Source organism: Ptychodera flava, chromosome 7 (genome assembly GCF_041260155.1).
Source record: "Ptychodera flava strain L36383 chromosome 7, AS_Pfla_20210202, whole genome shotgun sequence".
In the NCBI taxonomy this organism is placed as follows: domain Eukaryota; kingdom Metazoa; phylum Hemichordata; class Enteropneusta; family Ptychoderidae; genus Ptychodera; species Ptychodera flava.
Genome location: NC_091934.1, coordinates 31,609,137 through 31,626,540, shown reverse-complemented (window position 1 = coordinate 31,626,540; position 17,404 = coordinate 31,609,137). Strand labels below are relative to the sequence as shown.

At 40.0% G+C, this 17,404-nt stretch overlaps 1 protein-coding gene across 1 annotated transcript in view; it reads left to right on the top strand.

Annotated features, from left to right (window-relative positions):
- LOC139137277 (guanine nucleotide-binding protein G(s) subunit alpha-like) overlaps positions 1-6,004 on the top strand; it is a 29,043-nt gene extending 23,039 nt beyond the window's left edge. Inside the window, exons 7-14 of the mRNA XM_070705278.1 lie at positions 63-117; positions 440-513; positions 801-859; positions 1,164-1,284; positions 1,735-1,868; positions 2,342-2,431; positions 2,876-2,943; positions 3,659-6,004. Coding sequence (XP_070561379.1) covers positions 63-117; positions 440-513; positions 801-859; positions 1,164-1,284; positions 1,735-1,868; positions 2,342-2,431; positions 2,876-2,943; positions 3,659-3,811 — 754 coding nt within the window. The 3' untranslated portion in view covers positions 3,812-6,004. The remainder of the gene's footprint in view (positions 1-62; positions 118-439; positions 514-800; positions 860-1,163; positions 1,285-1,734; positions 1,869-2,341; positions 2,432-2,875; positions 2,944-3,658) is intronic.
- Positions 6,005-17,404: the final 11,400 nt, after the last annotated feature.

Sequence of the window (17,404 nt, the reverse complement as noted above, 5' to 3'; positions counted from 1 at the left end):
GCGCCATCGTAACCGATTCCTTCACTTCAAGACGACTTTATTTATCCTTTTCTTTCTCATAGTTTTCTAGACAAAACTGAAGAAGTAAGTAAAGACGATTACCTGCCAACTGACCAGGTGAGTATGAAGTGCGCCCCCTTGAGGCTATGTGGAGTTATGCAATGAAATTCTCTGTGGATATGTTCAGTGACATGACATGAGATAATACATATGATTAATTACCCCGTCCCCGAGTTAAACGTGTGTCAGTCTTTTTCGTCGTCGAATATTTGAATCATGAATAAACTTAAACAAGGAATGACAGAAAAAATTCTCTACAAGATGAACGTCATAAAAAGTCCGAATGGTATCGATCCTGTTTTTCTCGTTTGTTCGCTTTTTTATTTGTTTATTTGATTTTTTTGGTTCTTTTTTTGACCGGCAACTTCATTTCATACAGGATGTTCTTCGCTGTCGAACCATGACAACGGGAATTTTCGAGACGAAGTTTGAAGTGAAGGGAGTCAATTTTCAGTAAGTGTTCCTTCCACTTTGACAGACACGTGCACACTGACAACACGAAGTAAAGCTTTCATATTTCTCTTGAAACTCGGAAACCCAAAGCCTCCCATTGTACAACGTGTACATATGGATTTAATTTCATTTCGATGTAAGTTGTAGTACATACATCAGTGATATTTTCCCGCTCCAAGTGATCATATTCCTGCTAATTCCTCAGTTCCATATCAGCGAGGAAGATGTTTCTGTATTCCGTTCAATGCCGCTTCTCTTTGCATAACCGTCTCTTGTATCACTTTCAGCATGTTCGACGTTGGCGGTCAGCGCGATCAGAGAATGAAGTGGATACAGCTTTTCAACGGTGAGGGCGCTTAACCCGTTCTCCGAGCACGGACGTATTGTATACAATGTGGTGACTGCAGACAGCTACCATGGGAAAATTTTATTCAATTTAAAGATCATTGGCAAATTTTAAAAGTTCACATTATATTGTGCGGTACATGGGGATAACGGTTGAATAATTCATAAACTTTGAGTGTGCATGTCAAGTTTTGCCATCAACGTAACAACATATATGACACAACAACAGGTATCTTGCCCATCGACGTACATTTTTCGTCCAAAAGCAGCCAATTAACAGAATTATTTTTTTCTTTCTTCGGCAGACACAACGGCGTTGATTTTTGTAGCGGCGTGTAGCGGTTACGACCTCGTTCTCAGAGAAGACCCCTCACAGAACAGACTTGTAGAAGCTTTCGAATTATTTACAAGAATATGGAAAAACAGGTACGTGTATTTTGATTGGCTGACAGGTACGTGTGTTTGGATTGGCTGACATGTACGTGTGTTTGGATTGGCTGATGTTGAGGACATAAACTTTTTTGCCAAACCTCTTGTCTGCCGCTTGTTTTGACCAATTTTGGCGCCTTCGAAAATAGAAGTTCAGATTCTTGCTAAACCTATATTCATCCCATAGATTTGGCACACACCAGAATATGTCTACCATATTGAATTTTGTTGATATGTTTGGAAGTATACAGCAAATGAAACGTAGTTTGCAAAAAGCCGTACACGCCTGCCGCAATTTGTTTGCAACAAGTACAGAATATATTCGTCAGTTCGCAACGGTATGACACTGACAGGGCACTGCTCATGGACAAAGTGCCGATAGAAACAAACATGCCTGACGTCAGTTTTCAACTCTCTCACAATAAACGGTTTCCTTTAAATTCTCAGGTATCTCAAACGCGTGTCTTCGATACTGTTTCTCAACAAAACTGACATTTTAGCCGAAAAGGTTCTCGGCGGCAGGACGCAGATCGGGCGATACTTTCCGGAGTTCAATGAATTTGTTGTTAGAAAGGAGAGTAGTAAGTACACGTTCGTATTTAAAATTGAGTCTATCCTGCCATTAAACTGGCTTTGTCTTGTCATGTACAGGGAACACATTTTGAAACATGCGTTCTCCGATAAAAAAAGGGAACATTTTGTCATTTTGTAATTTCAGACTCAAATATATTTTACAGATATCATATGCAAGATTCAATGACAATGAAAGCCTGAAACATGGCCAAATTATGGGACTCTGGGACCAAAGACGGCACGTCCGATCACTAGCGTGTTTTTTACATATGCATAGATTTACGATAATCCGGCTTTTATAGGGGAATTTTCTGTTTCTACATCCTCCGAAATCGTCGCCGAAGCTGACTCAGACTCTGACTTAAGATGCTTTGTCAAAGCTAGTGAGAATTAAATAGGAAACACTGACCTTCTTGAGCAAATATAATGACCGTTTTGTGTGATTTTCAACTACAATAATGGTAAATGCGTTGTCTTGCAGGCATGATCAAAACCGATGCGTTTGAAAGAGAGCCTACGTGTTTCTGTCTACCGGTGAGGGAACCGAGAGCCAATGCATATCATAGTAGAAGTAAGTTGGGATAATTACACCGCATCATCTCATAGAGGGCGCTCCCACAAATTTAAATTTATACCGAGCAAAGAAGGAGCTAATATCGATGTCAATGACATTCTGATTTTAATTCAGTAAACTGCCGAGCCCTAATTTGGTACTTAAAGTTCAGTTTTGAAACTACCGACTGTTCGTATAATTGAAAATCTTACAGTAAGTGTTCTCAAGCTAGTTTTAAGAATTTTAATATTGGATTTCAGAAAATAGAATCATGGGGACGACTCTTTAGAAAGTATGACATGTATAGTAAGACAGTTACTTATAACTTTTAAATCCATCCACATTGTTTAATTATTTTTGACTTTTGAAACATATGTCAAAACAGTATAAAACTTTTTTCAAATGCTTTGATGGCTGAATGTTTTAATCGCAGTGTCTTTTTCCCTCTCTTTTCTATGTCAGGAGTATCGTCGGCAGAGGAAGACCGGGAGATTCTGAAAGCAAAGTCGTATATTCTCCACAGATTTGTGGTAAGTGGAATTTTCTCATTGATTTAGGAAAGCGTAAACAACTTGGCACTGACAGACAGACAGACAGACGGATAGACAGACAGATACGTAGACAGAAAGACGAGGACAAGAGCAACACTGCTGCTCACAGAAAGGCAGACAGGAAAGAAAGAAAGTTGGAATGACCCACATAAACGTGGTCACCTTGCACCGAGAACATATCATTTTTCTACATCAAAGATATTTGCTCTGCTCCGAAATAATTTGAAAAGCAAGCAAATTTACGATAAAAGGTTTGAAAAGAAAAACATTCACGACTCAACAGGTACACATGTTAAGTACTGCACAGTCTCGTGCTCTTCCAAGATTCCGAAAATAAATGTCGAATTTGGAAGAGAGTGTTTTAAATTTGGTCAAAATGTGTATTTGGGCTCAAGTAGGACAGAAGTTGAAGGACAGGTCAACCTTCATGTATTATGATGAACATTTTCATAAAGACTGTTTTTTGAATGTATCATTAATTATAGTATTTGCTACCTTGCTAGGTAAAAATCTTGGAATTTTTGTTTCCCAAATCTTCTCACGGTGTGCACGTGATCCATCCGGAAAGATGAATACATTTTCTCAAGGAAAGCAGAATGTCATATCTCTTTAGCTGCAAGCAATGTAACACATCTTTGCTAGAGCCAATACATTTTTTTACAATTAAATCAATTGTAATTTATTTCCTCCACAGAGAATAACTCAAGAAGACGAAAAATTGAAGTCGATGAAATTTTGTTATCCACATTTCACATGCGCAGTCGACACCAAAAACATCGAACGCGTGTTCAACGATTGCCGGGATATTATTCAAAGGGAACACTTGCGAAACTATGACCTTTTGTAGTGCCACAGAGAATAAACCAATCAATGAAGGGGTCACGGAACATGCGCAGATGAAGTCGATTCAAAGCAATATGGCGGATGAAGTGCATTGAGCAGATAGGCCGCTTCCGAAAAAAACTCATTTTGTTTCTTTACATGCAAACCGTAAATGTGGTTAGGCCAGAGCTGACTGTACACGATTGACATTAATCCGGTGAAGAGGACGACGACAGAGAAATGGTGTCTCATTTGCTTGAACTATTAGATGACAAAGAAAGCCTGATCGTGACGATCAGCAACGGCTCAACAGATTTTCTCTTTTTAGAAGCGATCTTACTATTTAAGCTTACTACTTACCATTTCGTTACAAGTTGCAAAGAAAATGTGAATTTTTAATGTGTTTTGTAGGTCTTTTTAAGTGACCTTCATATCTGACTACCGTAAAACCAGTGTTTTCGCCTTTCAACATGAGTAGGAGCCTTCTGAGACACAGATATACATATCACGTGTAGCTTAGAAAATGCTTATATTTACAGAGGAATATGGCAGGTTTTGTACTTAACAGTTACGTTAACTTTTGAATCATGTACTTAACGTAACGTAACGTAAACACATGTATAGTCTGTAGGGTATAAACGGATGGAGCCCCTTCACCGTGTCCACTTAAGTTTACATATTCTAAGCAATCAACATTAGGGCTTTCTTAGAGTCCTGTTTTCGACATACAGTGTAGACGCTAATTTTTTTTTGTTCCATAAGATGCATGTTAAATTCGACAAGAAGGTACTTACAGTGTCGTGAAGAATGCAACTAATCTATCGGAGCAATGGGGGAGGGGGTTGTGATACCGCATTGTCTGCTACGGGAACAGTCCTTTCGTTTTTATGTGTAGGCAATAGAGGTCGCACTTTGCAAAGTTCTTTGCCGACCGATTGAAATTGCTTGGACCATCAAATATGTAGAATCCTTTTGCCGGGGAATTAACTCATTGAAACATGTTTTCACTCATTATGCAGATGATGGTGCCTTTGTTGTACACTCACAGATCACAGTATTGCCAATAGATGACAACACAAAATGGCCGTCCTTGTATCATGGGTTACCTAATGTGAGTAATGTGTACTTTGATTTGCCATTACAAGAGGGCAAAATTGTTACACCCGGACTTTTCTGAAATCAAAATAGCAATTAGACAAAATCTGTAGTTATAATGTACAAAATACAGTGCAGCAGGATTATAATGACACAGAACTGAAATTAAACTCTTTCGCGTAAAAAAAAATTGATTGCATAGAAAACAGGGCGATGTAAGAGTCATAGCTTTTTTCCGTGAATTTAATTTTAAGCTGCGATACTGTTAAAACGGAGAGCGTAACCATTTGGGATTATCTTGGAACACCGTGGGACCGGGGCCAATATCAACGGGTCCCCCGGCCCAGTGCAGTCTAATTTACTAGTCTGGTTTCAAATTGCTAGTCCTACAGAGTAGTTTGCTTGTCATGCGGTCTAGTTTGCTCTTCCTACAATCTAGTTTTCTGGTCCTGGATACGGTCTCTTTGAAGAACATAATCTTCACTCACCCAAGGTGTTCCAGAAAATTTTGTTTGAATCTGGAATAATTATTGTATACCAGGTGCCAAAATGGGTTTATTATGTCGTGCGCAACAAATTTTGTCCGAAATTTTTGGGGAATACAACCTACAAAGACCATCGACCAGGGATACAAAGAAACCTTAACACGATTTGAACTAATTTGGGATAATTGGATGGTGAAGTAATGTCAGTTTAATCTGCAAATGTAAGCTCATCTGCTTTTCTTTTTAAGTTATGCACTTGTTTTATGAGTAATTCGTAACATTACAACATTCAGCTAAAGGCCACCTATCACTTTAGAGAAATTTGAAGAATACGAAGATCCAATTCTCCCAAATTAGTGACAATCGCGTTCAACTACTGCACAGCTCCATATATTGGGGCGTAGTGGCCGTGCCTGGACCGTTGAAGACAGACGATTGATGAATCGGCGCACATCGGCGGTTGTCAAGAAATACTTCCGGATGAAAGATCTTTGCGTCAATAACCCTTTTTTCGTATTGTGTTTTGTCAACTCTTGTACCTTTAGTAATTCTGAGAAAGTATGCGATCTGCCAATCGCCAACGATTACCAATCATGTCAGTTATGCCTTTGGTGCGCAATAAAATTTTGTTTGGACGATATGTTATGCCTTTGCCTTGCATGTAAATCTTATGTTAACTCGCTCTGATAAACTTCAATGTAGCACGCGCCTCGAAAATGAAATGCTTAAACTTTTGCTAAAAGTGTCCGCAATCAAACTTGAAATCCTTTCTTTCGAAACGAAGAAAAAAATCAGGGCTCATCATTCAAAATTTGATATTACAGAAACGAATTACCCAATATTTACCGACTCGTGAAATTCAAAATGGCCGCCATCCATGTATTACCTCTACTGCGAAAAATTAATTTTCGATTTTCCAAAACATAAGCCGGTGAAACCTTTCGTTACCTCGTGAGCTTCAAAATCGGCCGAACAAGTGGTAGACCAAAATAGCATTGCAAAAGTTTGAGATTCCGAAAATCTGTCCCCGGGTGCATTCTATATACCTTAATTATCCTTTTGAATTTTCAGCGATGAGCTAAGCTATGGTTATATTTATATGACTTCTTACATTTTGTGTTATCATTTATATATTTTAAGCCTAAAGATTGCAATTTTTAAGCAATTAATGAGCTTTAAAAGAAGTATTCCTCGTCATGTTTCATCGTTTTTAATTTTTCAAATCTTCAAGTCGCATTTCATAATCTTTATCAACTGGTGAAATGTGTCTAACTTGAAACAAAATCGACTGAGATGCTGGCATGTAGACTGAATTAGCGCCTGCCGTGAGACAGTTCTTCCACCGGGACACCTATAAGCTTTTACAGTACATGGACAATACTGCCGTGTCGCAACCTTAACAACAGGATACAAAGTGTAAACTGCAATTCCATCACGTGACCCTAAAATCAATGTTGGCCTAACTTATATATGTTGCGACAAACCTCATGTTGTTGTTTCCCTTTGTAGAAAAAAAAATTACTGGAAAACAATGGATGGCAATTAAGCTTAGGGGAGGAAATTATATTTTGCGAGATCTAAGCATCTGCGAATCCTATGGGAGGTTACACAACAAAGGAACGATAATCGTCAATTTCTTCCCGCCAAAACACTGTTTATGTTGATACTCGCGACAACTGCAGGTCCCGTTGTACGCGATTGTCGTACCTTGGGACATTTGAAACCACAACATTACACGTCTACTTCGTGAGCCGAGACTCCGCAGATACATCGATGAGAGTGTCCGGGTAGTCGAATTAAAGTTGTGGGCCGTAAGCCGATGATGTGCGCACGAAACACGTTTCCTGGAAGTCGAGGATATGGAAGCGTTTAACACTACCAACATCACAGTGGGAGAAATTACACAGAGTTCTGGACGACAATCTTTGCTTTACATGTTTTTATTCTGTGTTCAGGCGATAGTGTCTACTTTTGGTAACTCAGTCGTAGGAGCAGCTATTCTACGAAACAGAACGCTGAGAACACGCTGTCACTACCGCCTTGTCTTGAATTTCTCCGTCGCCAATCTATACATTGGTCTGTTAGTCATACCTCTGCAGGCGCTGTACACAATCGTAAAAAGTGTTCGGTTTAACATGATTTTAAACTTTTTCAGAATATCCGCCATCTTTCTGACGTTATCCAACATTGTTCTTTTGTCGCTGGAGAAGTACCTGTACATAGTTCGCGCCGTTCACGTACGTAAACCTATTTTCTGAAAACCGTGTTCAAGCATCAATAGCTGCCACTTGGATTATTGGATTTGTTCTGCCCTGTTTTGTCGTCGTTCTGAGAACGTATCTCATCGAAACCCCGGTCTTTTACTTCCTGATACTCTTTTACACGTCGTGTTTGCTATTTCTATTGACCGTGGTGTGTTTCGTGAGCTGCAAGATTTGCATCATCATTCGGCGCCAAAATCGCCGCATAGCAGCTGCAAACCGTGTCAGCTGCCATGTGGTCGAACGGCCGCCGACACTGACCAGACCCGAACTCCGCTTTGCGACGGAAACGGCGACACAATTGCTGGTTTTCGTCGCGGTTTTCTCGCCGACTGTTTACCTGGGTTTCAAGTCACGGACTGAGGAGTTTACCATGACCTGGCTGCTGTTTAACTACTTTGTTTTCAGTTATGGCGCGGTGAGCCCGTTCCTGTATTGCTATTCTTCGGATTTCCGCAGAGCCTGCAAAGGGCTGTTTGGATGTGGTGGTGACGAAACCAACACGTCCAATATCACACAAAATCATCAGCACATAGAGAGACGTTGAACTTCTTCCTTTAATGATTAATTTCACTTTTCTTCACTTTCCAACACAGACGTTTGTGAAGAGCAAGATTATGCCTTTTGGTATGCGCCCAAGGGACAGATATTTGAACTCTTCAATCGTTACAATGCTTTAATTTCTGGGCGACTTCTTGTTTTGGCTCAGTTTGAAGCTTTTAGCGTTAGTAAAAGTTTTACCGTCTCATTGTTGTGAAAATGGATGGCCGCCATTTTGTATTTCACAAGAATATCGGTTAGATTGAAGATGATTTGTTTCTCCAGTATCCAGCTTTGCACGGTGACCCCAAATTTTTATTGATGATTTTGAAAGTAGAAGTTTCGCTGGGGGAAATTTGAGCAAAAGTTTAAGACTATCAATTTGAGGCGTATATTACCTTAATTGTAGCTTAAATCATGGGCATGTGTGTAACATTGTGTAATTCCTGACGCTGTCAAAGCGCCAGGCTTTTCTCCCGATTTCATCAAGTCATCCCCCTAGTGATCATGGGCGCCGCGTTTCTGCGAAATGCTGGTTACTGTGTACGCATCAAGTATTCCGAGGATGCTACCGTCTTCAAAGTTTGGGAAAGGCCTTCTGCACTACCTCGTAAGTGTAAACAACTTATCGACGTGCTAAACATTGCTTTGTTTAGGTAAACCACATTCGTAGAGGGGTTTTTGACGTTAGGCCTCACGGCCCACCTTCTGATACATTAGAGTATCCCTCAATGAGAGATTGAGACGGTGATCAGTGTGTCTGTAAGAGTGTCTATCTCCCTCACGCTGTAGTCATTTTTTAAACAGTAGTATCGTGGCTATGTCGTATACCGACACCATAAAAAACACTACACATCACTTTGACGGCCAGCCATTCTGTGGCGAGTCCCTTGGGTACGTGTATCTTTGCGATTCGTGTAAAAATCATAACAACAGAACAATTTACCAATATTGTACAGTGGAGATATATAATGAGGGTATGTATATTATATCGCCACCCCACGGTCTACAAACGTGGAAATCTCGCACCAAATGGGGTTTGCAATTTGCAAATGTACTTTTGTTTTCGCTGCCGTTTACATCTTGCACATTATCGACTTTCCGTCACCCTGGAGATATAGTTTCATTGACTGACGTCTACAGGTGATTGTGGTGGAAACATCTGAAAGGCATCGAAACTGAAGCACAGGATGTTGTAGACCAGCGCCTCCAACGGCCAAATAATGACACTCACACAACGCCGCCCTCTTACAAATCCCAAAACTGTAGCGAATGAATTTGTCCACAGTCCTGGTCGTACTTTTTTTGATTTGTCACGTAGTCGCTCGTGTGGAAACCAGAGTGAGCTTTGCAAAAACTATTTTAGGAGGTGCTGTCCATGAGGCGAGTATCGGAGATGCAAGGACCTTCTGCTTTCGATATGCAAAAAAAATAAAACATGAAACCTGCAGCTTTCTTTGTAATCCTGTCTCCCAATATGAACATTGACATAGCAAATTTGAGGTTCATATTTTATAGATATACTAGCCAGGGCTAAATTTCTTTTGACTAAACGAATAGGGAGACTATTTTCACAAACTTAAAAGCCGATGATTAATTTATAGATGTCTGAATTTCAAGACGTCCGCGAAAAGTATCCAAGTTTGTTTAATTATTACTGTTTTCTCATGCGGCAAAAATACAATCCGGGTTGTCAAGGTAACGACACCTTTATCCAGCATTTTCAGACCCCCTGGTGGGAATTGACGACACAGGACGTGATAATAGCATTATTAAAAAGCATCCGGCAAAGACAATGATACCCATTAACTTCATATAAGTAAAGTCCCTGGTGGATTTTGTACGAATTTATTATAAAAAAAACCGTGATGACACTCGATGAATTGTTACACCAACTTCCTGTTCGAAAAACAAAACAAAAAGAAAAACGATGATGGCGATATTTACGATTATAACTTCGTGTACCATGCCTTGCGTGTCATCACTTTCACAGTCGTTCATTTGTCAAATCACAGTCCCTCCACCAAACGGTCGGGAAACGCAATGTATTTCTATTGTCCTGATGCGCGTTGCGCTTCCGTTACACTGTTTATTCGCGTAAAGAGATTATAGCGACTTGGTCTAACATTAGCATAAACGATGACACCATTTTTACCTGACATGCAATGAACTAAAGGACAATGCGCATGCGTACATAGGCTGTGTTTCGTATTTACACGTGCTGGTTGCGTTTGACTGGACTACACTTGCAGTCAACACCAATGTAATCATTACGACCATGATTTCATTTCTCTTGATGACAAGACATCGTTTTTAACACCATTTCAGAGGAACAGAGTGAAGAGGTCTACAGTGTTCTGATTGTATAACTTTCAGTTTAAGTTAAAACGAAGTTCACATGCCCCGTCCGTGAAAACGAGTGCAAGGAGCCAGCGATTTTCGAGGACATAGGACATCGAAACAAAATGACCTTTCTTTGATGTAAATTTTCCTATTCGTAGCGGCATTCGTAGCGGCATTGTTTTACAGCTACCGGGAGACCTGTGCGACACATCAAGCACATGGCTCGATAGGGCTTCATGACACGCCAGAAAAACCGCAATGGGTTGAAATCAAAACAATATTTTTCACGTAAAATTCCCGCCAATGGATACGTTTGATCACAAAAATTGCGTCGTCAGTGTATTTTAAATGGTGTTATACAAGTACCAAATCAAGAAAATCTACGTTAAATACCATGTAGTACGCAAGGCACAGCGATCAAAAAGATTTCAAAGAATCGAACATCGACTCTGCGAGGGTCGCAAAAACAAAATGGCGTTCGGCGAGTTTGGGTCATCTGCTTTTCTATCCTTCCCTTATACTTCGATTTGCAGTTATTGAATCGCTAAAATAAGTTGAAATTGCTTTCAATCAGATAAATAGGTCCCAATCGAACTTATTTGACCAGTCATCAAAACGAAAAACCATGAATATTTCGACTCTTCACACAACGCGAACACAGATCGTCAGTGGACGCCATTTTTTGCTCACGTGTGAACACGTGAGCATATGTCGCAGCGATGTCTGTCTGTCTGTGTGTCTGTCTGTCTGTCTGTTGGTCCATTTTCTCAATAACGGCTGAACGTATTTCAGTCAAATTTGGTAGACATCTTCAGAATTCAAATGGCTAGAACTGAAAAGGTTTTGGTGGGCGTGGCTTGGATATTAATGAAGTTATGAAAGTTTAATTTTTCTGTTACGCCGCGTATGAGAAGTGAAAACAATCGACTGTTTGAGGGCGCTGTGAAATGTGCTTGTCCAGGTTGGCTACAGCTGGATAGCTCTGGTTTCAACCACGGTCCTCCGTGTTTCAACCTCGTATTGAACATTAAAAATATGATATTTTATTACTCATTCAACTCACTATTCAAGATAAAATATCGTTTAGCAAATTAGCTTTATCCTTGGTAATTGATTGTTTCCCTCGCTGCTCGATCGCCAGAAATGAGTACATACGTTCTCTACCTAGCCTCATGGCATGGAAGTGCTGATGAATAATAACTTTGGGTCAAAGGTATTGAAGTGTCCAATCAGGTTCGTGCACAGAGTCCAAGGCCATGACCTACTTCATGTACTTCTGCTGTTTGATTGTGCTTCGCCAAGAAACGTGTTCGTCATTGTCCATAGAAGTATGTTTGCTCTCCTTTGAGGTTGTTTGTGAAACAAATTCCGGGATAGGCCTTGGAATGCATACGATCGGCATCGCGGCAGTGCATGTAGCTAGCCCTACGAGTATGACGAGAGTGTCCGGCTTTGGCTACGCCGCCTCCCGGCCATACTCGTAGGGCTATGCATGTAGCGTACCATGCTTGTGTAACTGCCGAGGTCAACGTGCATTCACGGTTGATACTCGTGTACAATCATGATGTGTTCAATTCTGATGAAGATTCATAAGTCTTACTTTTGCAGTGTTTTTTCCGTACGATAATCCCGACAATACGTGTTACTGTTAGACGAGGTGGCCATTTTATGATAAGTTTCAATACTGCACAGCTACATAGCGTCACTATCGTGTGATCGAGGTACAGCGTTGTTGAACGGGATACAGAAACTCTGCAGAGGGAGAAACGATCGTTGACATGAACAGTCAATGTACTTCAGCACGTAGTCCGCAGATAGCGGATCGAGAAAATAAACGTGTCCCAGTAAATAACGGAATATTTATGTACATTAACTCGATATTAATCAAATTTCCAGCTCATCGCAAAAAAATGTATTGCAAAGATTAATTTGTCATTGACAAATACTGCACTGTATGGAAAAAACAGTCTGTAGAATAGTTACCCGAGACAAACACTTGTGTTGTCAATTTTGATTTCATTTCATAAACTTCATACTTCATCGAGTATCGTGTATTTCAGCCTTTGTGAAGCCATTTTATTGATATTTTCAATTTTTGTCTTGGCTTTGTTGTGGAACATGTTGAATCGTCTCCGTGGACATGTAGGCAAAAGTGTGACGGGGTCGAAGTGACTTGGGTACCTGGGGCCGACCAAAACCAGTGTGAATTACTGGGGTCAAAGCGGACAGCGGCCGGGATGACGTGTCCCCAAGCGAGCTACCTTCAGAAGTCTGTTTCATCGCAAAAAACGTCAACTTTTAAAACCCGTCATTTATTTACTGATGTTATTCTCAGCATCACAAACATATACGCCTCTGCTATGTATCACAGCAAATAGTTATATTTGAGCGCCCCGTAAATGGGATTCTCGTTTTTTTGCGAACCCGGAGTGTGTCTTGCTCAATGCATTTCCTACCCATAGCGAGGGAAACTGCCGCCGCGTTCCCATGCTCCCATGCACCCTTTTTCAATGCCAGTGCAACGCCATCTTTGCAAAATTTGTGGTGGTATGCTCCCGTGTGATGGAAAACCTCTCTTATTCTAACAATGACGTAGTTGACTTTGGACTTCGATTTCGTAAATGTGATGTCCATGCAGTGAGTTTGGGTTGGCGCGCTTTAATGCAATCTTCGCCCGCCTGCGGTCCGATATCCCGCATTTATTAGCGATATTTATCTGTTTTGACTTGACAAAGTTGGCAAAACTTGCTATGTACATTAAAGATACTATGATACAAGATTATTGAAAGTCATTTGACATTTTTTTCAGCCAATTCCCAATATGCATATTTAATGAACCTTCCAAATTAGGGATATATACTGGCATTTACTTGATAAAATTTGGCGAAACATGCTGTGTACATTGATCATTATACCAGGTTATAACAGTATTGAAAGTCATTTTGCATTTTCATGTCAGCTAATTCATAATTTGCATAAATAGCTAACAAGCTGTCACGGTTTGGCATATAGAGCTTGAAGGACTTGACCAAAGGTAATTACACATGCTATATTGTGATACAATGACAGTACTCAAAGAAATTAATTATTTTTATTTCAGCTAATTACATATTTGAATACTTAATGACCTTTAGAATTGATCTGTGGTGAAATTCATTGTGTTGATCATAACACTTTAAATGTAGCAAAGCATGTAGCAAAGGTTCAAACTTGCACATAAGGCCAGAGAAAAAAAAAATCTTGTTCATCGGATTTTTTGGACCAAGTCCCAGGAGCGGCGAGCGAAATTTTTTTTAATTTTTTTTTTTAGGCCGAAGGTAAACGCGGTTCTCTGCCATTTTTGCACAGATGCAGACAAGGCAAGATAATTGTTTCCCTTTTTACCGGAAATATCTCAGACAAGAAACACTGATACTGTAACTGAATTCAATACTATATTTCCCAACAATAACATAGGCCATTACATTCACAGTTAGTGTTTGCACAACATATTCTGAGCATTTCAACATTCTCTCAGAATAAAACTGAAATGTACAGCAAATCACTGAAATTCAACAATTCAGTATTGTCCTTTAATATTGTCCTGGTTGGACCTAGCATCTGAGTTTTTTCATTTTACTTTGGCCCCATGTTTTGGCCTCTTTACCACTGTCTATATATACACATTTTACACAATGGTCTAACAACACTGTACTGTGATCGGAGTGAACTGAGTTATATAGTCATCATTCAGATCGTACTTTAACATCGACGCAACCATGTGTTTTGTCATTGCCGTAAATTTTTATACTTTCGATGCAATTTTCATTCAATCGGATGCACCGTCCATATGCTGTCACGATCTTGTTGAACAAATCGCCGAACGTAATATCAGGACAAACACTGAATAGCGTCTCTGGAACTAACTGTTGGCCATCACGTCGAATGTTGGCGATCAAATTAATACTCATGATGTGACATGTACTAACCTTTACAAAACGAGCAAATTTCTGGCCAAATCGACCCACTTTGCGTCGTGATTTGCCAAATTCAGACGTCACAACAACGTGTTGGCGGTCAACTAAGTCCGAACACGTATGAAGTCTAATTCAAAATCCCGTGCCCGCGAAAACCCGACACAGTGTAGGGCGCCACCAGCGGCAGTACTAAAAATATTTGTAATGCCGAAGTAAGAATTTGCCGCGATCAAAAAAAAAAAAAATTTCCAAATATGCCAAAGTAGAAGCGGCGATTCCGATGAACAATTTATTTTTTCTTCCTGGCCTAAATGCAATATATAATGAAACACGTGAGCATTTTCAGTTCATATCTGGTCTAAATTGCAGAGCAAAGCATTACACAATAAACTATCAGTTTGCGTCTCATTATAAACCTTTATTCAAAAACTGGGTTCGTCAGTGTAATTTTACGTATACTTTAATCACAAGTACAGACATCAGAATGAAACAGACCGTCATAATTTTGCAGTGTAGAGCGAACAAAAATTCATGTTCTCCTGACACATGAAAGACGCAATTCAATGAAAATGACCTACACGCGATAGCGAATACAAACGCCGATTTAGCGCTGAAAATCGATTGGGAATAAAAAGATCACCCACTTTCCTTATAAAGAAATATTGCTTATCGAGAATATGCTGACGTTTCAAAATAGCTGTACACTTTACGGCCGATTCAGGCTAGTTTCTTCGTCGAAGACGACACCACCGTACCCACTCTTTGAGGGGACGCTACAGCTGGTGTGACGTCATCAACAGCGAACGCCAGCGCAACGCGCATCCTACCAGCTAATCCCCTCGTTCGCACGTTTTGACAATAGCGTTTCCCGACCGTTTGGTGGAGGGACTGTGGTCAAATCATATACCTTAAAACAGGTCCATGGTCCAATTGAATCACATGGAAATTAACAGAAATCACGTGACGTTCAAGACCGTGAACCTGCGTAATTTAAAACAGCTCACTAACATTTAGCAAAACGCGACATAATCATACACTAGATTTCAACAAATCTCATACACAGGCAGTTTGAAGTAAATCTGAACTAATAAGTTCGGTAACTTTTAAACAAAAATATTTTATTCAGTTAAAAACCTGTAATCTAAATATGACCATATATAATATGGTCAGAGGGGCGTTCCTTGTATTCAAAATGCCCATGTGAGGGCGCTGTTTTGAAAAAGCGGCCACCCGCTTAAAATCTGTGATTGGTTAGACTTTCTCTTTTCATGGTAACTGTGGCAAAATTGGAACAGGTGACAGTATACCTTTGATGTTTTTCGACTATACAAAATGAGAACTAGACAAAGCGCTTGTCCAGTGTCAGCGCTTTACTAAAGATGGCTTCGGTGTCAGCGTGCGGAAACAGTGAACAGGTTTGAATGTAACCTGTTACCATTATTTCACGCACATCGCAAGCTAACGCATCCATTCTTGTTCTTCGTATGCCATATTAGCTTGTTCAATGCTAAAGAGCCAGCCAGACTATCGCATCTCGAAGTTTCATAAACAATATTATTCGGTTTCCTGGTATCATAATGGATATAACGGGCTACGTGTCGACCGTTTTGAGTTTGTAAATGAGGCCCAGGCGAAAGGGAAGCAAGATTATGTGTGTGACTACGCATTGCCTGCTTATTTTCGGCTTTATTTTGACCGTGCCTCATGCCTTGCCTGTATTCATTCAACAACACGATAATAATGATTAATGAACATTTAAGGAGACTCATTATTTTCAAAAGAGGCGAAAATTTTGGCAAGACAATTGGATTTGCGAATGAAACTTTTAATGAACCAATTAAGTTTCCTACATAGATTTATGATGTTGGAAGTTTTATCACGTCAAATGAATCACAAGACAGAAAGAAATACACTGTATGCAAATGCTACAGCGAATATATTACATGTGCGCTAACTTGAATCAACCAGAAAACGATCGCCAACGTGTTTTTTTTAACTCAGTCGGCTGTGTTCTCAAACATACCGTGTGTTTCAATTCGGTGCACTCGGTGTGTGATATAGTTTTAGCTGAGAAAACATCTTCTAACTTTCAGCTGTAATTTTTCCTGGAACAGCTACATTGTAGATCAAGTGTAACCATGTTAATCTGTCGGTCCAGACAGAGTTGCCCCATGCTTTTTTATACTCAATGAGTTGGTGACTCTGAAAGGTGCGATGATACCCAAGCAAATGTGTCCGTCTAACACAGAGTTGAGGCACGGAATTGAAACCCACTGTATCTTTCTTATACTTATCTTTTACTACAATTCTTGGTAAAGTTCAATAATTTTTTTGATTTCATAATTTACTCTAGTAAGCCCTTATCTTCGTCATATTACTGAACATACTGGTAAACGGCTTTGACTGCATGGTTGTTTTAAATTCTCGCTGTGAAACTTCATCGTGTTTCATCCCCTGGTAATGACTCAAAGGGTGAGATATCCACTATTTATGTAGGCATAGTAATCTTATCTTCATTCTCAGCTCCACCAACTCGGGCAAAAAATTTCCAGAGGTAAAAAAGGAAATATCATGATGTTGTTCGCGAGGGTCTCTTCAGGCAGAACGATCGCGAGGACGACTTAAGAATAGTGGACACACCTTTGGTCGCAAACTAAAAGGGTTTTATTAGAGGGCTCTGAAAAAAGTGATGTCATGAGTGGACTGCCTATGATGCTAACAAATCAGACATAATTTCTTTAGTGTCCCCTAATCATGTGTTGAAGAATAATGTACTCCAGCTGGCGCAGTGGAATCTTTAAATACAAAACTTGACCAGCGGGGAATTTTGCTGTTTGCCAACCATGACGATCAACAGAGAGCGGGAAATACTTTTTACATGGCGGGGTGGTCAGTTTTCAAAGTGTACTATTTTGTTTCAGAGAGGGGGACATTTTGC